The 25,914-nt window shown below is 38.4% G+C and overlaps 1 protein-coding gene across 11 annotated transcripts in view; it reads right to left on the reverse strand.

Annotated features, from left to right (window-relative positions):
• Nucleotides 1-25,914, reverse strand: part of TFDP2 (transcription factor Dp-2) — a 191,486-nt gene that overhangs the window by 20,451 nt on the left and 145,121 nt on the right. For 10 of the 11 annotated variants that reach the window (XM_061167749.1, XM_061167745.1, XM_061167750.1 and 7 more), the window contains 3 exons: nucleotides 25,375-25,422; nucleotides 8,473-8,635; nucleotides 1,515-1,661 (listed from right to left, as the gene is read on the reverse strand). In XM_061167749.1, the coding sequence (XP_061023732.1) occupies nucleotides 1,515-1,661; nucleotides 8,473-8,635; nucleotides 25,375-25,422 (358 nt within the window). The remainder of the gene's footprint in view (nucleotides 1-1,514; nucleotides 1,662-8,472; nucleotides 8,636-25,374; nucleotides 25,423-25,914) is intronic. The other variant, XM_061167746.1, reaches the window with a different exon arrangement.

Consider the following 25,914-nt stretch of genomic DNA (forward strand, 5'->3'; position numbering starts at 1 on the left):
TGACAGAGCAGCTCCCACCTCATGCCTTGCATCCAACCAGGCCAAGTGGTATTGATTCTGCCTCTAAAACACTTCTCCAGCCTCACTGTCATGGCCAGAACTCAGCCCCTCTCCGACCCACCCCCTCACTTTCCCTCCTAATCTTCCTGTCAGTCCGGCTTCCAACCCACTGGCAGACTGACCCTTTCGATTACACTACCTCAGCTCTCTTCTTTATAATTTTCCAGTAGCTCCTACTGTCTGTAGGATCAGGTCGCAACTGCTTAACACCCAGGAACCTACCCTCTCTTTCACCTGTACTCTGGCCACAACCAGCTATGGGCAAGCCTTCCTCAACCTGCCTCAGTCCGGGCAATGTCCCTGCCTCCCTGCCCTAAACCACTTGGCAAACTCCTCCCTCATGACTGAGCACAAGGTTTTTTTTTTCTCTTGGTAAAGCACCCCCACTCCCTCCCTTATACCCCTTTTCCAGAGAATCTGTACACACTTCTTTCATAGGAGTCATCACAATTTTGGTAAGTCCTTTTACATTTCTGCTCTCCTCAATTAGAATGAAAGCTGCTTGGGATCGGAATCTCATATACTCTTTCATTTAAGCACATGGGAGATGTTAAGAGATTTTTGCTTACTTACGATTTGATACTGGCTTAATATTACTGGTAATTAAAATAACCCTCAAATATTTCTCTATCGGGAGGAGAAAAAAAGGACATTTCCATTACAGCACATGAATGACATTATTTTATAACTTCTGATGACTGCCAGGTTTTCTCCCTCCATCCACAAGAATATTAATACCAAAATTTTTTTATTTGCTAGGGAAAAAAGGGACTAAGAAAAACATGAAATCAACAATAGTCACGTCTAAAGCTGCCTTTTGGTTATGACAGTAAAATTATGTCAAATCAATTTACAAATAATATGTCAGGGCACATGCTTATTTAGGAAAGATTTTGTATAATGATTGAAGTTCAAAGAATAAAACATGCTTTTTGCACACATCACCCCAAATTCTTGTAAGCTGCACATTCTACCCATTCTGAAGAAGATTTAAAGGAAATTCCATACCATTCTCCTGCTACTAATTCTAGAGTTGAAGGTAAAAGTTCAAACACAAGAAATAGACAGCCAACTTGAATCCATTCTTTCAGATCTATACAGCAAGTATTTCATCAAATAAGATCATTTCTAGTACACAAGTCAGTGAAAATTTATTAGTAGAGTACTCAAAATTAAATTAGAATAAAACAAAGATGTTTGCAAAAAAAAAAGAGAAAAAAAAAATCAAGTCATTTCATTTCATGTTTCATCAGGACATCAGTCAGACTAGACCTCTCAAAATCTCCTTCCAGTTCTGAAATTCTACCTAGGAGAGACTTTAAAGAAAAAAGGCATACTATGAATGAATAAATAGCTATGAATATTTAATACTATGTGACTGTATTTCCAAATTAAAACATCTATGATGTAAAATAAAGCAAAGTACTATCTGTAAACAGATTTTCTTCACTTACCTCCAGGTTTTGACATTCCTGAGCAGAATTGGTAGGCAGGCCAATCCACTTGATTTCTTTTTTTTCCTTTGAAATTATGTTCATTGCCATCAGCACATTTAAAGCATCATAAACTCTTCGCCTAATGTTCTTCTGATCATAAGCCTGCTAAAAGAAATATGTTTATTGAGTGATAAACTTTAAAGGTCATGATATAATCACAAGGTATTAAAATATTTAATAATAATTTCATAAATATCTTCGAAGTTCTGAAAGAATTCTTCACCCAGTGAAAGTATCCTTTAAAAGTAACAACAAGAAACAGATCACCAGCCCAGGTGGGATGCATGAGACAAGTGCTCGGGCCTGGTGCACTGGGAAGACCCAGAGGAATCGGGTGGAGTGGGAGGTGGGAGGGGGGATTGGGAAAAAAGAAAAAAAAAACAAAGAAAAAAAAAATAAATAAAAGTAACAACAAAAAAAAGTAAAGATTAAATAAAGATACTTTCAAGAAATCTAAAGCATAAAACAATCTTAAAAATAAGGATTATGTTCCTAATAGATCTAAATTAAATGATGCGAAAGAGCCTCTTCTAAGTAAAAGGAAAAGAATCTAAGATAGGAACTTGGAGATGATGTAGGATGACATGAAGACCAACTCAAAAGGTAAATCTCAATTAATACTGTATAAAGTATAATGTCTTGGGGAGTCTAGAAATAAAAAGAACTAATATACAGGACAGTAATACCAGACCACCTGACCTGCCTCTTGAGAAACCTGTACGCAGCTCAGGAAGCAACAGTTAGAACTGGACATGGAACAACAGACTGGTTCCAAATAGGAAAAGGAGTACGTCAAGGCTGTATATTGTCACCCTGCTTATTTAACTTATATGCAGAGTACATCATGAGAAACGCTGGGCTGGATGAACCACAAGCTGGACTCACGATTGCCAGGAGAAAGATCAATAGCCTCAGATATGCAAATGACACTACCCTTATGGCAGAAAGTGAAGAAGAACTAAAGAGCCTCTTGATGAAAGTGAAAGAGGAGAGTGAAAAAGTTGGCTTAAAGCTCAACATTCAGAAAACTAAGATCATGGCATCTAGTCCTATCACTTCATGGCAAATAAATGGGGAAACAGTGGCTGATTTTATTTTTCTGGGCTCCAAAATCACTGTGGATGGTGATTGCAGCCATGAAATTAAAAGACGCTTACTCCTTGGAAGGAAAGTTATGACCAACCTAGACAGCATATTGAAAAGCAGAGACATTACTTTATCAACAAAGGTCCATCTAATCAAGGCTATGGTTTTTCCAGTAGTCAGGTATGGATGTGAGAGTTGGACTATAAAGAAAGCTGAGCACCGAAGAATTGATGCTTTTGAACTGTGGTGTTGGAGAAGACTCTTGAGAGTCCCTTGGACTGCAAGGAGATCCAACCAGTCCATCCTAAAGGAAATCAGTCCTGAATAGTCATTGGAGGGACTGAAGCTGAAGCTCCAATACTTTGGCCACCTGATGCGAAGAGCTGACTCATCTGAAAAGACCCTGATGCTGGGAAAGATTGAGGGCAGGAGAAGGGGACGACAGAGGATGAGATGGTTGGATGGTATCACTGACTCAATGGACATGGGTTTGGGTGGACTCTGGGAGTTGGTGATGGACAGGGAGGCCTGGTGTGCTGCAGTTCATGGGGTCGCCAAGAGTTGGACATGACTGAGCGACTGAACTGAACTGAATAGTATATATAGGAGAAAGGGGTAATGGAGTTAAAGTGGGCTAAGATCCTGTAGTGTCTCTGAGGATGTCAGACTTTGAAAAGTCAAGGATGCATCCTTCAAGTTCTAGTTAGCAGTGCTTCTCAAAATGTGGTCCACGCACTAGTGCTGATCTGCAAAAAATGCAAACGGTGAACCTGCACCAAAATGTAATCATATAAATCACTAGGTACACTGTGTAGTTCAGCTGATTTTTTTTTGGTAGCAAGACTTTATAATAACAGAAACTATGTTAACTTACACTGTGGGAAAGCCCCTTATCTTTTGGTGGACAGACAGTTCGTAAGAACTGAATCCAACCAATCAAATGCCATGATAATAAAAGATGGTGGACAACAATGAACCTACTTAAATATAGAAGTAAACTTAAATAAAAGGGAGATTTTAAGTTATAGAACTGAATGTAAATATTAGAAATCCCAGTACTGTAGAAACAATGACAAAATAACAACAGATGTTAGGAGGAGGCAACAGCAAGTCTGCTGATTTCCTCTTCTTTTTTTTAGAAATAGTTCGTGCTTTTGGTTTTTGAAAGTACTTTTTGACTGTGCTGGGTCTTGGTTGCAAAACGAGGGATCTATTCATTGCGGCTTGTGGGATCTTTAGTTGAAGCATGCGAACTCTTAGTTGGAGCATGCGAGATCTAGTTCCCTGACCAGGGATTGAACCAGGGCCCCCCTGCATTGGGAGCGAGGAGTCTTAGCCACTGGACCACCAGGGAAGTACCCGATTTCCTCTTCTTTGATACTGGAAGGAATATGAATTCAAAGCAGATGAACTATTCAAAGCAAATCAACTATGCAATAATTTTAGCACAATATATTCAAAGTCATAAAAACAACTATAATTTTCTTTTAACAACGGCCACTAATACATTCAACTGAATCCTGTGGTAGAGGGGAAAGATGGGAGACGGGAATACAACAGGCATATGGATTTATTTTTTCCTCCATAATCAATCATAGTCCATAGGTGATAACTCAAGAAATGAAATACTGAAATTATAAAATACTGAAGTTATAATAAAAATAACTCTAAAGAACTACAGACCACAGAGCTTCCAAATCATGAGAAAAACAAAGTAGTGAATCAACAGAAAGAAAAATCCTTGCTTATATTCAGGAGTGGGGATGGGGGCGTGGTTATTAAAAATGTGTGTTAGATATTGAAAAGTGCTAAGAAGAAATGCTTCACTTTAGTGACATCTGAGTGAAAATTAGATGGAGAAGAGAAACTACATGGAAATCCCCAGCAAAGAACACATGTAGTGTAGTAACTGCGTGTAGTAACTGAGAGGGTGCATGGTAGGCGATGACAGGTAGCAGAGGGCCAGGTCACACAGGGTCTGCTGGACCATTCAGAGAACTCTCACTCAAATTCAGAAAGCCATATACTTTCAAGCACCCAGGGAAATTAAACAGAAATCACCATATAACGGCTCACAAGAAAAATCTCAAAGCAATCCCCCCCTAAAAGAAACAGTTTGACTCAAAATTTCTGATCACAGGTAATAAAAGTAAAAATTCATGACAATAAGCAAAAATTCCTATTACCTGGAACTGTAAGAAACTTTTCAATGCAATTCTTAAGCCAAAGTTACACAATAAAGAGTAACATACCAGAATCAATGGGGGTATGGGTAGTGTACAAGAGCAAAGTAACAGCCATAAAGACTTTCAATACAAAACAAAGAAAATAAAAGTAAATAAAGCATATAGCATAAAGAAATAATAAAAGTAACTTCAGGAAAGAGAACAGAATATTAAATACAGATAAAAATAGAAATTAACTTCAGAACCGGAGGTCTATACAAACAAATCCAAGAGATGGTTTTTTTGGGGAAATATAATTGCAAATAATTTGGAAAACATGGATGAAATGGAGAATGTTCTAAGAAAACAAAAAAACACCAAACTGACTCAAAGGGAGAAAGCAATTTTAAACAGATGGATTACCAAATAAGAAATGGAGAAAGTTATCTAACCCCCCCACCAAATCACCACAGAGTATCTCAGGTGATTTCCATCAGATTGCAGGGACCAAAACTAGACATCCCATGCCATTAAATCTGTGATGGAGTAAAGCGAAAGAGAAAGCGAAGTCCTCTAAACTCATTTTATAAAGCCAGCATGACACTACTTATCAAAACTGCAAAGATGGTACTGATTGCAAACAGGTGCCATGGAGGCTGGCAAGCAGGTCAAAAGTGGGCTCTTGAGTCTAAAAGGCATCGCAGAGCTCGGTGTGACCAAACAGGAGGAGGAACAGGACAAAGACAAGGCAAAACTTGAGGAAACGATGAGAATGAGTATAAAGAACAAGAAGGAGGGACTTCCCTGGTGGTCCAGTGATTAAGACTCCAAACTTCTAATGCAAAGGGTGTAGGTTCAAACCCTTTTCAGGAAGGTAAGCTCCCACATGCCACAGGGCATGGCCAAAAAATGAAAAGCACAAGAAGCAGTGTGGCCTGGGACAAGGGTACCCTGGCCCAGTTGGCCTTCGAGGAGATGCAGTAGAAATGGCAAACAGAGAGGATCCTGAAGAAAGCAACCAAAACTCACAAGCCAAAAGCAGAGGGCTCAAGAGGCACCTGGACACACTCACTGAGCACCGTGACAGGCCCAGAGTCCGCCGGGGGAAGCAGAGCCCCTGCCCGGGGCATGGAAGGGTGTGGAGGGTAACTGGGTCATGTTTGGTGCCCTTGGTATTTTCTAGAAACATTCTTTTACACACACCCTGTATCTTCTCCTGAGGCAGCGCTTTCCAAAGCAGTGTGCCTTCATTGTGGAATTTGATTAAAGTCAGACTAATACTCTATTTTGATTTCTCAGTAGCACATAGGCAATAAGCCATTTTAGTCTGGACTGGGGATTTTTTAGAGTTTATCCAGAGATTAAGGTTATTTCTGTGTATATGCCATGGAAACGTGTTTTCACCTCCGAGTTGCACCTAACTCTTTGAAGCCAGCCAGCTGGCTCTGCCTGGATGAACCTGACTCCGGAGGATAAGGAGTCAATGCCAGGATGGCCTGCAGCACATCGATCCCTGGGGGCCCTGCATGGGCTTCCCTGCCAGGCTCCTGATAGCTTGGGGCCTGTGCTCTTCCCTCCAGGCCCTGGGGAAGCCAGTTGAAGCTTCATGGCCTTCAGCCTGCCTTCCCAGTCAACTGGCCAATGAGACAATGCAGCCTGGGAATCAGCACAACCACCTAAGGCAAGGACGGAACATACAGCTTGTCCCTTTCTGAACCTGGTCAGTTTGCAGCCTCTTCTCCCAATATCTTCATCCCAGACATGTGTCTAGTGGGTGTTGCCATGGCAGATATCACTAATCAAGCACAGCATTCTCTGTAATAGAACCCAGGCACAGTCTGCCTCCTTATCCTTGACCCTAAGGTCCAAGTAGCTCCTGTATTTACTCAGGGTTGACACATAACATGTTTGACATTCCTGGCCTAAGGATACATCTAGGGCAACAGGACCAAAGAGGCAGAGTCCCAGCACAGAAAGACAAGGGTGCGGTCAGAAGGGAGCACCAAGGTTCCAATGCTGGAGAGCCAGGATCTATGAGGGCCTATGTGTACCCACTGGATAAGGCTCACACTATGCTATTGGGAGAAATACCTATGTGACATAGACACTGAAAGAATAACAGTCAGAAGAAAAAACCAAGTGTTGTGTTTGGGATATCATAGAATGTGAAAGCATCAGTTGCTCAGTTATGTCCAATTCTTTGTGACCCCATGGACGGTAGCCCACCAGGCTCCCCTGTTTATGTAATTTTCCAGGCAAGAATACTGGAGTAGGCTGCCAGTCCCTTCTCCAGGGATCGAATCTGCATCTCCTGCATTGCAGGCAGATTCTTTACCATCTGAGCTACTGAAACACAGAATAAAGGAAAAAATGTTATTTAAAAAATTGCAAAGATTATAAAAACAAAAGCAAATAACCCCACCAGTTTCATTCATGAATACCATTGTAAAAATCCTAAAATGTCAGGAAGCTATCTTCCTGACAGAATTGATTAAGTTCAACTCCATTTCTGATTTTTTTAAATTAAGCAAAAAGAAATGTTCATTAAGAAAAAAATCAAGTTATGGTTACTACCATCTTAAAACCTTTATCACAATTAATGCTGCAAAACTATAAATATTTCCACTAACGTTAAGAAGTGAAGATTCAATATGACTAGAGTTACTACTATTATTTAATATTGTTCTGAAATACATAAAGTATGACTACATTTAAGTAAAATGCAAACTAACTTATAAAAAGTATATCAGCAGCTGCCTGGGGCTAAAGGGCGAGGGAGGGATGGATTACAAAAGGCAGGAAGAGGCTTTGGGAATGATGGAAACATTTTGTGTCCTGATCATGGTGGTGGCTTCACACGTGCGTACAAATGTCAAAACTCACTGAATTTTACACTTGAATACATCTTATTGTATGTAAACTAGCCACAATAAATTAAAAAAAAATTTAACAGTTTAGTTGTACACTTAAGACATGTACATTCCCCTCCCTGCATGTACATTTATCTCCATTTAAAAAAAAAATGAGAATGATTTTTATGTGCTAAAAATGAGGCTCTAGATATATTACTAAGAAAATAAAATTAAGAATGAAGCATGCAAAGCACAACCATATTTATGTTTAAAATAACAAATTTTATTATATAGGTGCATAAAGAATTTCTGGAATGATACTCAAGAATCTGGTAATCGTGAACAGTTCCTTGTGGAATCAGATTAGAATCTGTGGTAGAAGAGAAAAATTTTTTGTCATACAGCCTTTGGTACAACTGAATTTCTATAAACATGTTCATGTAGTATTTTTTCAATTAAAAATAAGATAAAATTTTCTTACTGACTTAAAATACTGGAAGATTCAGATGTATCTAAAGTCATTCAAAAATAAAAAGTATACTTTTTAAAAAGTATGTTTCTTCAATAACCCCCAAAGATATTTAAAAAATAGTTGTCCACCTTTATGTTTAAATAAGTAAGAATCCTTTTCAAAACAAAACAACAAAAAAAATCAAAACAACAGAATTCCCCAATAGATAATATGAAACCCTCAGGTAAAGGAAAATTTGAGGATTCCCTAGCTTGTCTGAGTCCTCAGTTTGACAGACAATTCAGAGAGGTACCACTGCTGCATCACTTTCACAGTCAACATCAAGGGCATGATCTACCTACCGAATCAGCTGCCAAATGGTTATTTGAATTGGTGAACTCGGACACCAGCTCATCAGCTACTTCATTATATGACGTTGTACCTTTCCGCTGAACTTTCTCACACACTTTCATTGAAAAGTGTCTCAAGCCTTTTCCATTTTTATCTCCTTTTTTGCTTCGTTTGCTACAAGAGAAAATAAAATTATACTCCATTATACTTACTAGAGACTTCCTTTATAAAACTATACACTAATGTGAGAAGACAGGAATTTGATTATTTGTTCCCAGTGCTCAATTTTACATTGAATTAGAGATAAGGAAATGTTTTAAACTTAATTTTTACCTTAAAAGCCTAATAAAGTGTGCAGTAAGAGTGCCTTTTCATGCTCACTCATTTGTTGCCTAAATATTTACTGACCAGTTACTTACTATTAAGTGTCAGATGCTGTCCTACACATTGGGAAAAGACTTGTGAAAACAGCAGACAAAAACTCTGTCCATATAGAGTTTATATTCCCAATACTTATCTTTTTGCATTCTACGTATGCTATAGCTTTTTTTTTTCCCTGTGAAGAAAGCTGAGCACTGAAAAACTGATGCTCTTGAACTGTGGTGTTGGAGAAGACTCTTGTGAGTCCCTTGGACTGCAAGGAGATCCAACCAGTCCATCCTGAAGGAGATCAGTCCTGGGTGTTCATTGGAAGGACTGATGCTGAAGCTGAAACTCCAATACTTTGGCCATCTCATGTGAAGAGTTGACTCATTGGAAAAGACTCTGATGCTGGGAGGGATTGGGGGCAGGAGGAGAAGGGGACGACAGAGGATGAGATGGCTGGATGGCATCACCGACTCGATGGACATGAGTTTGAGTAAACTCCGGGAGTTGGTGATGGACAGGGAGGCCTGGCATGCTGTGATTCATGGGGTCACAGAGTTGGACACGACTGAGCAACTGCACTGAACTGAACTGAAAATTAAAACTACCGCTATGCTAGAGTTCTGTTATCTACTCAGTTTTCAATCAGAAGTCACTGGTGTTGGGTGGGGAGGGAGGTGGGAGGGGGGTTCAGGACGGGGAACACATGAACACACATGGCTGATTCATGTCAGTGTATGGCAAAACCACTACAATACTGTAAAGTAATTAGCCTCCAATTAAAATAAATAAATTAATTTTTTTAAAAAAAGAAGTCACTGGTGTTAGTAATGGACCTACATCTTCAGTTATCTGAAGTTAGGTTAATGCCTAGGCCTAACCTTTGATAGGAGAAGGCAATGACACCCCACTCCAGCACTCTTGCCTGGAAAATCCCATGGACGGAGGAGCCTGGTAGGCTGCAGTCCATGGGGTCGCAGAGAGTCAGACATGACTGAGCGACTTCACTTTCACTTTTCACTTTAATGCTTTGGAGAAGGAAATGGCAACCCACTCCAGTGTTCTTGCCTGGAGAATCCCAGGGACGGGGTCGCACAGAGTTGGACACGACTGAAGTGACTTAGCAGTAGCAGTAACCTTTGATAATTCAATCATTAAAATTTCAGAGGTCAGTTTAGTTCTACTAATATCCAAGTACCAATTATATGCTAGGAACTGTGTGTCTTAGGGGCTGGAAGTACAAAAACAGTAATTGATGCAAAATCCTTTCCCTCAGTGAGATCTAAGGCTGGAAGAGAGGCAAAACTAATATATAATGACAGATAATTCCACTATAATAAGGTAAGTGCCAAGTCAGAGTTATTCACAATGTTTTATGGGAAATGGTAAGAGGAGTATCTAGTCTAACCTAAAGGAGGAAGATTCCTGGAGTAAGAATCAATGAAAACAATCCACAGAAAGAAAATGCAATCCATAGAAAGGGAGAAAATATTTGCAAACCCTTTATGTGATACGTGGTTAATATCTGAAATATCTAAGAAACTCCCACAACTCAACAGTAAAACATGTAACACAAAAAACAGGCAAAGGACATGAATAGACATTTCTTCAAAGAAAACATATGAACGACCAGGAGTTATATGAAACGGTGTTCAACATCACTACTCATAAGAGAAACACAAATCAAAGCCACAATGACATTGTCCCTGTTCATGTTCACTGCAGCTCTATTCACCCAACCAGTCTAAAGGATGTCAGTCCTGGGTGTTCACTGGAAGGACTGATGCTGAAGCTGAAACTCCAATATTCTGGCCACCTGATGCAAAGAGCTGACTCATTTGAAAAGACCCTGATGTTGGGAAAGATTGAAGGCAGGAGGACAAGGGGATGACAGAGGATGAGATGGTTAGATGGCATCACCAACTCAATGGACATGAATTTGGGTAAACTCCAGGAGTTGGTGATGGACAGGGAGGCCTGGTGTGCCGCAGTTCATGGGGTCGCAAAGAGTCAGACACAATTGAGCGACTGAACTGAACTGAACCAAGACAAAGAAAACTCAAATATCCATAGATGGATGAGTGGATAAAGAAAATGTAGTATGTGTATACATATATGTTCACATAGACATATAGACATATTTATATATATACAATATTATTCAGCCTTAAAAAAAAATTCTGCCATATGCAACAACGTGGATGAACCTGGAGGACATCAGGATAAGTGAAATAAACCAGTCACTGAAGGACAAATGTTGCATGATTCCACTTATATGAAATATCTGAAATAGTCAAGCTTCCAAAAGCAGAGGCTGGGGGGAAAGGGGAAATGGGGAGTCTGCTGTACAGAGGAACCTAGACCTCATCATATTCCATCAGTATAATGGCATTCATTTATAAGTTATTTACATGTTCTACTGTGTTATGTCCATTAAGAAATAGATGCTAAACGTACTTTTCAAAAGAGTAAGGGAAGATATCTACTTTCTTTCCCTGCATTCCCAAAGAGTCCTCTCTCTGTATTCACTGTGGGTCACAGACTACTGAAATATTGTTATCCCACTCAGTGGTATTGAGGGGTGGAGCGGCATGGTAAAATTTTCAGTGAGGTGGAGATTTTGGCTGCAGAGTAATTTATGGAGGGCAGCAGCAGGAACAGGAAGACCCATTGACAGGTTACTGTAATAGTCCTAGCAAGCAATGCTGAGTCCTGGAATTTCAGCAACAGGTAGGACTGGATAAGAAGAGATGGATTTGCAAAAATGTTAAAGATAAAAATCAGTAGAACGAAGTCTGACTGCTGTGGATGGTAAGGAAGAGGGAAACAGGACAATAATCCTTAAAAGGAGGGGTCATTTACTGAGATCAAGGAATTTGGAACAAATTCATGAATTTCATTTTAAACCTTTTCACTTGTATTGTCTAATACTCTGGGCATATTCTACTTGTGGCTATCAAACACCTGAAATGGGACAAGTCTGAATCAAGTATGCTGTTAATTTCAAAGACCTACATGAGAAATGAAGGTATAATTTTTATATTAATTACAAATTGAAATATATTACTTCAGATATACTAGATTAAATAAAAGATGTAATATCAGTCTCACATATTCCAGTTAACTTTTTTTTTTTTAATTTTTTTTTTTTTAAATCGTTGGAGGCTAATTACTTCACAACATTTCAGTGGGTTTTGTCATACATTGATATGAATCAGCCATAGAGTTACACGTATTCCCCATCCCGGTCCCCCCTCCCACCTCCCTCTCCACCCGATTCCTCTGGGTCTTCCCAGTGCACCAGGCCGGAGCACTTGTCTCATGCATCCCACCTGGGCTGGTGATCTGTTTCACCCTAGATAATATACATGCTGTTCTTTCAAAACATCCCACACTCACCTTCTCCCACAGAGTTCAAAAGTCTGTTCTGTACTTCTGTGTCTCTTTTTCTGTTTTGCATATAGGGTTATCATTACCATCTTTCTAAATTCCATATATATGTGTTAGTATGCTGTGATAAGGAAGCTGTGGTACATATACACCATGGAATATTACTCAGCCGTTAAAAAGAATTCATTTGAATCAGTTCTAATGAGATGGATGAAACTGGAGCCCATTATACAGAGTGAAGTAAGCCAGAAAGATAAAGAACATTCCAGTTTACTTTTTATAAACTGACTGTTGGAAAATTAAAACTCACATGTGGCTTGTATTACATTCTATCGGGTAGCAATGAGGTTGAGTTTGACATGCCTATAGAATATCCAAATGGGTATATTCAGTAGACAGGAGAATAATACATAAGTCTACAGCCAGTGTGAGAGGCCACTTATAAACCCAGCAGCACCTGCACCCAGTTCTTCTCAGTCCCAGAGATTAGGCAACCCTCTCTTCCTTTTCAAATCTAACTTCCTTTTTCAAGGTAACAGCTTTACTGAAATACAATTCACACACCATAAACTTCATCTTTTCAAGTATAAAATTCAGTGGTTTTGTTCAGGAGTTATGCAACCATCACCATAACCTAATTTTTCTACCTTAAAAACAAATTCTGTCCACATGAACAGTCACTCCCCATCCCCCTGTCCTCAAGCCCTTGGCAACCACTGTTTTACTTTCTGTTTCTATGGATTTGCCTGGTTTTCAATGTCAACTTTGCAATTGGAGCTTCTCACTTCAGTGCTTCTGATCCTGTATTATTCGCTTTCCTTGACCTGTCCCATTCAGTTGTTTGTTTTTCAAGTGTACAACCTATCATGGAACCTGAATATGATCAAGACACAAGATCCACCTACCAGTTTAAAGGAAACACTGAAGACAGAAGAACATGTTAAACTATACTAAAGAGATGCTATGGGACTTCCCTGGTGGTCCAGGGGTTGAGAGTCTGCCTGCCAACGCAGGGGACATGGGTTCTATCTCTGGGAAGGGAAGATCCCACATGCCTCAGAGTGGCTGGCCCTGTGTGCCTTAACTACTGAGCCTGTGAGCTGCAACTACTGAAGCCCAGCAGCAGCCAAAAATCAATCAATTAATTTAAAAAAAGAGAGATGCAGTAAGCAAAATCTTTAGAATCCTTCTTCAGGATTAATGTGGTTTCTTCAATTAATAATTTGGAAGGGAAAAAGTGAGGAAAATACAGAGGGAAAATCTACAGATTATAAAAGACTTAACAATTTATTTAAATTCTGATTCATATAGACTGTAAACACACACACACATATACCCATACAGGAGAGTGTGGAAAGACAGCAACAGCAGCATAGTTCTCAAACTCTCCAAATCCCCATATAAAAACAGAGCAAGGAGCTATCCAAAAGTCTACAAGCAATAAATGCTGGAGAGGGTGTGGAGAAAAGGAACCCTCTTACACTGTTGGTGGGAATGCAAACTAGTACAGCCGCTATGGAGAACTGTGTGGAGATTCCTTAAGAAACTGGAAATAGAACTGCCATATGACCCAGCAATCCCACTCCTGGGCATACACACCGAGGAAACCAGATCTGAAAGAGACACGTGCACCCCAATGTTCATCGCAGCACTGTTTATAATAGCCAGGACATGGAAGCAACCTAGACGCCCATCAGCAGACGAATGGATAAGGAAGCTGTGGTACATATACACCATGGAATGTTACTCAGCCATTAAAAAGAATTCATTTGAACCAGTCCTAATGAGATGGATGAAACTGGAGCCCATCATACAGCGTGAAGTAAGCCAGAAAGATAAACACCAATACAGTATACCAATGCATATATGTGGAATTTAGAAAGATGGTAATGATAACCCTATATGTAAGACAGAAAAAGAGACACAGATGTATAGAACAGACTCCTGGACTCTATGGGAGAAGGCAAGGGTGGGATGATCTGAGAGAACAGCATTGAAACATGTATATTATCAAGTGTGAAACAGATCGCCAGTCCAGGTTGGATGCATGAGACAAGTGCTCGGGGCTGGTGCACTGGGATGACCCAGAGGGATGGGATGGGGAGGGAGGTGGGAGTGGGGATCAGGATGGGGAACATATGTAAATCCCTGGCTGATTCATGTCAATGTATGGCAAAAACCACTACAATATTGTAAAGTAATTAGCCTCCAACTAATAAAAATAAATGAAAAAAAAAAATGCTAAATGGGAAGGAAACCCAAAAAAGAGGAGATAAATGTATACACATAGCTGATTCACTTGCTGTACAGTAGGAACTAACACAACATTGTAAAGCCACTATACTTCAATAAAAATTATTTTTAAAAGGAAAAAAAAAAAAAAACAGAGCAAGTAAATAGCAAAACCTGAACCCTTGATAACATTTACAACAAAACTAGCTGACGAGGTATCTTCAACCAACCCCAGATTACAAACTGGGGCCAAAGGCTTACACAGTAGTGTCTGTGTTGGTAGAAAAATAAATACTCAATGGAGTGGCATTTAATGGAACTAACAAGAACTTGTTAGAAAGAACAGGACAATTTGAGAGCAGCAGTTGAAATGAGAAGTTTTGCCCTCTTCAATACCAGCTGAGTGCAAGAGGCTGACATAAAGACTGAGGAGGTTGCAACAATCTAGCCCATGTGACTCCCACTACTGATACTCAAGAGCAAGTGAAAAACATTGAAGGTAGGCAAAGAATATATGGACAATAAGGGTTTCTGAAGAAGGAAATCAAGGCAAGGGAACAGAATAAATACTAAGTGCTGTTAAGTCAAGAAAATATTTATGAAATAAAAGAAGAAAAGAGACTATATCAACCCAGAATGACAAAGCCCAAAAGATTCTAGTAAAGTTACTGGATTTCAAAGAAAAAAAATTATTTAGACATTTAGGGAAAAAAAAAAAAAAGAGTATCAGATTTTCCAAGAGCAAGCTGTTACACTAGAAGAAAATTAAGACATTTAAGAAACTGAAAGAAAGTATGAGCCAAAAATTTTTATGTTTAGCAAAACTGACTCAGACAGTCAAAATGATTAGAGAAACATCGACATAAAGGTCTTGTGAGAAATTTACCTATAGTTAACTGTAGAAGTTAAGATTAAGTGAGAGCTAAAAGGCATACAGTATAGTGTATAAATAGGTGTATGCTTCAAGACTGTAGGACTATTATCTATGATTATTAGAAAAATGAGAAAAGAATGGACAGAACATACACAGAAAATTTTTTAATGTTTTCAGTGCTTCACAGGTGAGTGAGTGAAAGTCACTCAGTCATGTCTGACTCTTTGTGACCCCATGGACTATACAGTCCATGTAATTCTCCAGGCCAGAATACTGGAGTGGTAGCCTTTTCCTTCTCCAAGGGATCTTCCCAATCCAGGGATCGAACCCAGGTCTCGCGCACTGCAGGCGGAGGTGGACTCTTTATCGGCTGAGCCATATGGGAAGCCCTGGTACTGGTAAAGAACCTGTCTGCCAATGCAGAAAACTTAAGAGATGAGGGTTCAAACCCTGGTCAGGAAGATACCCTGAGAATCAGGAAGATACCTTGGAGGAGGACATGGCAACCCACTCTAGTACTCTTGCCTGGAGAATCCCATGATCAGAGGAGCCTGGCAGGCTACTGTCCATATCGTTGCAAAGAGCAGGACACAAGTGAAGCAACTTAGTATGCACAATCACATTAGATTAGGTTACATTATTATTATTATTATTATTTGGGACTATTAAGCATGTAATATGAGATAAAGTCAATGAGTAATTACCACATACACTAATTCTATCGTCCTTTTCATCCTCAATGTCCTTAAAAATCAGGATTCTTGATATGGAAAAAAGAAAATTGAGATATAATAGAGAAGAAGTTTAATAAAATTTGAACTGGAAATATCAATGTGCTCCTTGGTAGGGGTCCTTATACATCACTGCTGCTGCTACTGCTAAGCCGCTTCAGTCGTGTCCGACTCTGTGCGACCCCATAGACGGCAGCCCACCAGGCTCCCCTGTCCCTGGGATTCTCCAGGCAAGAACACTGGAGTGGGTTGCCATTTCCTTCTCCAGTGCACGAAAGTGAAAAGTGAAAGTGAAAAGTGAAAGTGAAAAGTGAAAGTGAAGTCGCTCAGTCATGTCCGACTCTTAGCGACCCCATGGACTGCAGCCCACCAGGCTCCTCTGTCCATGGGATTTTCCAGGCAAGAGTACTGGAGTGGGGTGCCATTGCCTTCTCCCTTATACATCACAATACCATATTAAAAATACAACAGGGAACTCAACATGCCAATACGTAACTTCTGATCCTACTGCAGTTCTCATCTACATGAGTGACAGCATTCATCCAACTGCCTGAAACACAAACAACAGATTCATCCTAATTCTCCTTTCTATCTAATCAAATTCTATCAAATGTAATCTAACTAAGTCTTGTCTTAAAGAGCTCTTGAATTCAAGTCTTCTCTCTCTTTCCATGACCCTAGTTCAGGCTCTCATAATCTCTCACAGAATATAACTAGACATAAAAAAAAAATGAAATGATGACATCTGCAGCAACATGGATGGACCTACAGATTATCACACTAAATGAATTTCATAAGCAATACAAAACCGAAGGATACAACTCAACAGTGGCTGAACCAAGAAATGAAGCCTCATCTTTGGAAGGCTGGTGGATCATTATGCCAAAATCAATCAACATTTACATCAAATTCAACAGAATTTAGAATAGCTAATACCTGCAGTACACAGATAGGGGACTTGGTCCTACAACCAAATCTGTAAACCACTTTTTTCAAAGTTAAAGTGTACAATGCCTCCAGTAAAAGAACTTTACAAGTTAAAGGCTAGATGAAGAACTTAACAACAACAACAACAACAAACATCTCAATTCAAAATGGACAAAAGACTTGAGTAGACATTTCTTCAGAAGATATACAAATGGCCAATAAGTACATGAAGAGATGTTCAATATCACTAATCATTAGGGAAATGCAGAACAAAACCACAATGAGATATCATTCATTAGGATGACTTTAATTAAACAAAACAAACAAACAAACAGAAAACCCAGCCAATAAGCACTGGGAGGACATGGAAAAACTGGACCCTTCATGCACCACCGGTGGGAATGTAAAGTGGGACAGTCACTACAGAAAGTACTACGGTGGTTCCACAAAAATGAAGCATGTAATCACCATATGATCCAGCAATTCCACTTCAGGGTGTATATCCAAAGAAATTTCAAGTAGGAGACTCAAATAGATGTTTGTACACCCACACTCATACCAGCAACATTCACAATAGTCAAATGGTGAAAACCTAAATGTCCATCAACAGATGAATGAATAAACAGAAAATGTGGTATATGCACAGAATAGAATACTATTCAGCTTTTAGAAAAATGAAATTCTGATAGATGTTACAATATGAATAAGCTCTGAGAACATGGTAAGTGAAATAAGTCAGACACAAAGGATAAATATCATATGATTTCTTTTATATGAGCTACCTAGAATTATCAAATTTATAGAGACAGAAAGTAAAACTATGGTTATCAGAGACTGCAAGAGGAGAGAGTGAAGAGATGTTGCTTAATAGGTACGGGTTTCTAGTAGGGAATGGTGGAAAAGTTCTGGAGATGGATGGTGGTGATAGACGCACAATAATGTATTTTCTCAGTGTTTTTTTGTTTGTTTGTATGTTGTGAATTTATTAATTTATTTTCTTAGTGGTTTTTTGTTGTTTTGGTTTTGAATTTATATTTGTTGTCTTTTATGTTTGATGGCTTTTATGTATCTATAATATAAGATGCTGAAGTTTCAGCATTTTGTTAATTAATTATTTCCAAAAAGCCAAACTCAATACACAAGGGATCATGCTTCTGAGCAAAACAAACTTTCTTGTTCTTCATTCTTTAAATTACTTTCATTGTCACATCTGGCTTACTATTACTGCTACCACATTCAGAGAAGATGTGCCTTTTCTTGACAAAAATAGTTCAGGAATGCTTGATTCCCCATCACAAAATAAGGGTTAAGAACAAAATAATACAGAGTGTACTTTTAAAATTTAGCTAATAATTTAAAATAATAAACTTAAAACCAGGCTTATTTTAAAATTTTAAATGGTTGAAAAAATGTTATAAAAATAAATGTCTACATTTTCACAGATCTTCTATATGCTTTTGGGTTATATTAAACAAATAAACTTTAAAATGTCACATGCTACAAAAATTAACTCAAAATGGGTCAAAGATCTAAATGTAAGAGCAAAACCCATAAAACTGTTAAAAGAAAATACTGGCATAAGTCTTTGTGATCTTGGGATTTGGCAATTCTTAAAGTAAGATATGATACCAAAAACATAAGGACCACAAGAAAATATAAACAAGATAAACACAGTCAAATTTTTAAAGTTCTGTGCTTCCTGTGGGTGAAAAATCAATCCAGAGATCAGGAGAACTTCTTTGCAAACCATGTATCTGACAACAGTCTTGTTATCCATAACCCGGAAAGAATTCTTATGACTCAATAGCAAAACCAGCACCACCACCAACAAACCAAAATATCTCAATAGAGTTCTTCAAAGAGATATTCAGCCTTCCTTTAAGCTGGAATGCCATCTTCTAGCAATTTGCCAAAATGACCAACATAAAAGGAAAGACGAAAGGCACCTGCTCTATGTTCTCTAGGCTTTTTGGAAAACACAGCGTTGTTCCTTTGGCCACAAACATGAGAATCTACAAGAAAACATGACACTGTAGACATCAAAGGAATGGGCAGTGTTCACAAAGCGATTCCCCACAAATGCTACCATGGCAACACTGGGAAGAGTCTACAATGTCATCCAGCATGTCGTTGGCATCGTTGTAAACAAACTAACAAGTTAAGGGCAAGATGCCTGCCCAAAGAATAATTGTACACATGGAGCAAATTAAGCACTCTAAAAGTCGAGAGAGCTTCCAGAAACATGTGAAGGAAAATGATGAGAAAAAAAAAAAAAGTCAAAGAAAAAGGTACTTGGGATCAACTGACGCACCAGCCTGATCCACCCAGAAAGGCACTTTATGAAAACCAATGGGAGGGAGCCGGAGCTGCCAGAATCCACTCCCTGTGAATTCATGGCATGATTTTAAAAAACAAAAACCCACAAAAGATCTCCAGGCTCTAAAATCATTTCTCGTAACTGAGTGAAAGTGTGGTGTCCCTTCCTGCAAAGAAATACTTGAAGCAAATTTTAGTTGTCCTAATTCAGTGGGTGATGCCATTACTATTCAAATTTAGTGGGTTTTTTTTTTCTTCCTGGAAAATATGAGGAGGTTTACTGTGCAATATACTCCAGTGGTTAGAAACTGCCAGAAATTATTCATAAAATATTTGTACTAGGAAAATAAAAAGATATACAAACAGCCAATAAACACTTGAAAAAATGCTTAACAACATGAACCACTAGAAACTGCAAATTAAAACCAAAATGAGATATACTTCACATTCACAAGGATGGCTAAAATAAAAAGAGATGGATAGGAAGTGTTGGTAAGGAGCTGGAGACATTATAACTTTTGTTGGTGGGAATGTACAAAGGTATAGCCACTCTAGAAAATACTGACAGTTACTCAAAAAGCTAAAGAAAGAATTGCTATAGGTAATTTTATTCCTAGGTATATATTCAAGAGAAATGAGAACTGATTTGTTCACAAGTGTTCACAGCAGCATTTATAACAGCCAAAATAGAAAGTGAAAGTGAAGTCACTCAGTTGTGTCCAATTCTTTGCGACCCCATGGACTGTAGCCTACCAGGCTCCTCCGTCCATGGGATTTTCCAGGCAAGACTACTGGAGTGGGGTGCCATTTCCTTCTTCAGGGGATCTTCCCAACCCAAGGATCAAACCTGGGTCTCCTGCATTGTAGGCAGATGCTTTTACCGTCTGAGCCACAAGGGAAGTCAAAATGGAGAAACAACTCAAATGTCCATCATTAATGAACAAATACAGGAAAAATGTGATATATCCATACAATGTTCTATTGTATATAAAAAAGAAGGAAGTATAATTTACGCCACAACATGTAATTTCTATGTGTGGAGACGGGTGGTAGATACAGGCCATCTGGAGGACTGAGAAGGTCCCACTGGCCCAGGTGCTCCTTGGATAGGTGTCAATTCATTGCCCGCAGTCCTTCCCCCACCAATTTATTCTCACTTTTTAGACCTCTCAACTCTGGGCCTGGGACCTCACCACGTCAGTGCAAGTGAAAAAAGCTTCCATTTCCCTATCTGACTTCTCCTATGCGTATTTTGGGACATGGGTTTGTCTACTTTCACTTGTCATCTTTATAACCACACCAGCCTTCATCTCCTAATCCTTGGAGAAACCTACATCTCTATCATGTTTTACGGCAATTTAAGAGATTTCCTTTTTTTTTAATACACAAAAAATTTCAATAGGATCTTACGAAATGGAGATTAAAAATGGTTATTCAATCCATCATCTCAAACTGGAAGCTCCCTATCTAAAAATTTTTTTTTAAGTGGGCCAGTTTTATTTATTTACTTTTGGCTGTGCTGTATAGCTTTTGAGATTTTAGTTTCCAACCAAAGATCATACCTGGGCCCTTGACAGTGAGAGCACACAGCCCCAACTGCTGGGCCACCAGGGAATTCCCTCGAAATCTCAAAAAGTAGAGTTTACATATTTTCTCAAACCTGAGCTCTTTCAACCACCCAAACCCTCTTTCCAAATAACATGAAAATTTGGTCACAGGCTGTAAACACTGTCATCTCTATTAGTCTCTTAAAAAAAAAAAAAAAGAACCAGTAGGAAGCATTCCTTGTCAAATAAAACCAAATTACTAAATTTAAAATGTTTTTAATATTTAAGAAAATAAAATTACCAATCTAGCAGTCTGAAAAGCAAGTTATATTTTATTTTATTTGAAGTCTTCATAATTTCATATTCACATTTCATTTGAAGTATTTAAAAGAACTGTTTCCAAGAGTATTTATCTTTCCAGACACTTAACTAGAATCAACAATCACTGTCTTTTTATATTTTGCCACAATAATTTATATTTACAAAAGTAATGTAAAACTAAAATCTGTAGTATAACAGTATATTCCAGGTGTACACTAATAAGTGTATCCCATTTAAACAAGAGATTATATACAATACACAATAAAAACTTCCTTTCTCATTAAAGTAAGTTAACCAGAATATTTAAATCAGCAAAGTAATTTAGTAACATAATTTAGGGGAAAAAAAATCCAACCCAAATCCCATTTTCCTGTGTATTTATATCCACTGTGTGAGGGAGAGGGGAAATGGGAAAGAAATGTTTATTATTTACAGGTCTTCACTTTCTCCACCTTGCATTATGTCATCCAGGCCTGGGCTGGCCTCATCCAAGCTGAGGATGCTATTGATACACTAATTGATACTACATCACATAGAAAACTGAAAAACCGCTCAAACTTCATGTGTCCAGAACAAAACTCAATTCCTCCCCAAACCTATTCCTAACTATTCCTATTATTATTTCTAGCTATTCCTATTCCTAAACCTATTCCTAAATGCTAATGGCACCAGTATTCACCCAGTTCTTACTGCAAAAAATCAAGTCATCCTTTATTTCTCTCTTTCCTTCATTCAATCCATCAATAAATTCTGTTTCCAAATTCCAAAATTTACCCATTTTTTCCCCATCTCCATAGTCAGGTCACTGCCTCCTGCCTTCGAACTGATTTCTCCACTTTTGCTCTTATCTCCTTAGAGTCCAGATCCCTCTCAGCAGTCAGTATAAATCAGATCACATTACTTCCCTGCTTAAAATCCTGTTTAGAGTAAAAACCAAATTCTCTACCATGACCTACAAGGCCTTTCATACACTGACCTGTATCCACCTCCCCATCCTCATCTCACGTCTCTCTAACTTGCTCGTGATCTCCAAGCCACGGTGCTTCCCTGAGTGTCACGACCTGGTTCCTCACTTAGGAGCACCGCATTTGCCATTCCCTATGCCTAGAACCTCAAGCTCCTCAAGGAACTAGCCTGTCTTCCTTGTATTCAAACATCACCCCTTAGAGAGACCTTTCTAAGGTAGTCACCATCCTTCCAATTATCTACAAATCATCCTTCTTAGTTTTTTGCATACCACCTATCACAATCTAGTTATCTTACTTCTTTATTGCACCCCCTCCCCAAATACAAGCTCTCCAAGGGTAGAGACTTATCTATCTTGCTTATTATTCTCATCCATGCCTAGAACTTACCAACACTTAGCAGATATTCAAAACACTTGTTGAATAAATAGACAACTTCATAAATATCATCAAAGCAGTACAGATAGTAATTATATTGATTTTTATTATTAGCTTATTATAGTTTAGATTGTATTAGTTTATTGTAAATAAAAGTTTTAACTATATTCCAACAGAATAAAAAATATATATATGAAGAGTACATGAGCACAAAGGAAGAGAAGAACACCACTGTGCTAAATCCTATTCTTTTAAGACAGGAATAAAGTAAAACATATAGAGGCTGTTGCCGCTGCCTGTCAAACACCCAGGGCCTTTCTTCCCTCAAGGGAACTCTCAAATAGGATACCATTTGGAAGACATGCATTTGCAAGACACTACCAGACTGTCCAAACGAAAAAAGACAAAAGGGAACAAACATCTTTCAGGATCAAAACTCCAGGCGAGACCAGAAAGGGGGCTTTCAAAGCAATTTCCACAACCTCTTTGCAAAGAAGTTCAGTGGATCAGAACACAAAGAAAAAACTAACGAGAATCCCTCAATGGATCCTTTACCCACGAACAACATTTCTTCAGAAAGTGACTTGGTCTTGCAAAGGAGCTCAGCAAAGGAAGAGCTGTGTAAAACACACTTCAAGTTGTACTGCCAAGTGGTCAGATGAGGACGAAAACCTTATATAGTATACATCTATGTGGGAGTATGCATGTGTATTATGTATATAAATCTATGTCCCCAAGGAACACTAACAAAAATACTTACTATATTTAATCACTATAGAGATATTAAATCACTAGAGAGACAAGGAAGAAGTTAAGAAGATTAGTTTGTGGTTGAGAGCTGGCTTTTTGAACCTTAGCACTAGGGAAAAGGGAACCCAAGACTTTTTACAGCATTATAGAAAAACACATTAATCTGGAGGAAAAGAACATGTGTAAGAACAACAACACAAGAAGAAAACCACATGTAGTCAATCTGGTGGTTTGGTTAGGGAGGGGGAGGGGATTCAATACAGAAAAGTTATATTAAAGAATAAAAAGAGAGTGACAGAAAGCACTAGGAAGAAAGGCCAATGAAGTAAATGCAGAAAAGCAAAGTCAAGTCAATGGCTATATCAACAAACCTAATCTGGCACTTCTATATGCTATCTTTAGAGTTTTTTCTCTTATGAAGAATAAAAATAATCTTGCTTTTTTGTATTATTTGCATACACAGGTGATGTCAATCATAACAAGTGAACAGTTCCATTTAGGGCCGTACACACTGCCAAACACATGGTTAAAAAGTTGTACTGCTGCCTTTTCCCAGTATAAACATGAGGAAGAAACAGTATGAGCTGGAAAAATGAATTCCCATTGGAGAGGAAAGACCATCTCACCATACAGTTCTATGTAATACAGCAGCTTCTCAGATATGATTTTATCTGTTCAAAGGAGTTAAGATCTGAGAACAACAACAAAGGTCACCAAGGAACTAAAGCAGAACTAGTGTCATGCAAGAAAACAAACATTTTTTAATACAGCCTCAAGGTCTTCACTTGGGGCCCTTTCACTTTTATTTTAGATGGGATTCTAACGCATTTGGCCATGTAGTTTCTCAGTGTACAGCAAATCAGAGGTAGCAACTAGAAACTGGAAAAGACAGAAAACTGTGTTGAAAGCAGATGACCTAACAGGAGGAGATTAAACATCGTTGGAAAAAAGCAATTAAAAAAACTCAGAATCAATCTAGAAAGTGTTGCTGGCAAGGTTTTATCTAAATAGCTTCTGAGATTATATTTTATTTTAATGTGACATTAATATGATGCTTAGTATAGTGACTTGGGTGAAATACTGAGTTATAATGATCCTAAAGTGATAAGTTTTCAATCCTGGAGTTTCTGATTTAGTAAGCAATTATAGCTTATTCAACAGACCAAACGTGATTCTGCTGCACACCTAGAACTGGGAATCACTGTCCTAACAGTCTAAGGAAAGATTATACTACACTTGTATTATTTAAGAAACGAGATGTAATGTACAACACGGCAAATTAACACTACTGTATTTTATATGTGTGTGTGTGCATGTGCACTCAGTCGTGTCCAACTCTCAGTGATCCCATGGACTGTAGCCCACCAGGTTCTTCAATCCATGGGATTTTCCAGGTAAGAGTATTGGAGTGGGAGGCCACTTCCTCCTCCAGGGGACCTTCCTGACCCAGGGATCAAACCCTCATTTTGTGTGTCTCCTACACTGGCAGGTGGGTTCTTTACCAACTGCACCATGTGGGAAGCCCTGTATGTTATACATGAAAGTCGTTAAGAGAGTAAATCTTAAGAGTTCTTGTCACAAGAAAAGTTTTTACTTACTTCTTTTATTTTATATCTATATGAGATGGTTCACTAAACTTACTGTGATAGCTGCTTCATGATGTATGTATTAACAAATCAAATTATTGTTTAAACTTATACAGGGCTGTATGTTAATTATATCTCAACAGAACTGGAAGGTTAAAAAAAAAACAAGTGAGGATTTACCACCATCTTTAAATGTGTTCAATAAAATTTGTTTTTAAAATCTGTGTATTTTGAGGTAATCAAGAATAGTCACGTTAGCAGAACACTTCATCTCCCCAAAGGAGGGAATGCATTAAACAGCATGCTGCCAAGAGCCCGTCTACCCACAGAACAGTATCTTTTGAAACTGCATAACACATTTATGCAATGATGAGTGAAGCAGAATACTCAATGTGGAATGAAATAACAGTTGAAACTTAACAAACTTAGAGTTATATGAAGAAAAACATCTCATTATTAAGAGTCTGGGTGTTAAACCCCTCTCTATGCAGTAGAATCTCTTGAACAAATTACTTAAAACTTATACTCACCTTTCTGAAAAATCAGAGTCTATAAATTCTCTAGCCCGTTTTCTATCACTGAAAAGAAAAAAAAAAAACACATGAAAATGCATAAGGAATTTACTTCATCAATAATTTACTTTAACTTATCTAATTCCACTTTGAATATATATCCAAACACAAAACTAACAATTACAAAAGATATGTACATAAAATCAGAACTTAAATTTTGTCACTGGACCCAAGAAATCACAACAGTCATAGGTTTGAAATGAGCTCAACGAATCTCTAGGAAGAAATACTGCAGATTTATAAATGAGAAGGGCTTTCCCAGGAGACACAGGTTCAATCCCTGGGTGACGAAGATGCCCTGGAGAAGGAAATGGCAACTCACTCCAGTATTCTAGCCTGGAAAATCCCATGGACAGAGGAGCCTGGTGGGCTACAGTACTTGGGGTCACAAAGAATCAGACATGACTTGTGTGTCTGACGTGTGTGTTTACCAATGAAACAACAACAATAAATGAAAAGGCACAGAAAAGTTTTATTCACTCTGGGATGACTGATTCT

The sequence above is a fragment of the Dama dama genome, chromosome 19 (genome assembly GCF_033118175.1).
Source record: "Dama dama isolate Ldn47 chromosome 19, ASM3311817v1, whole genome shotgun sequence".
Classification (NCBI taxonomy): domain Eukaryota; kingdom Metazoa; phylum Chordata; class Mammalia; order Artiodactyla; family Cervidae; genus Dama; species Dama dama.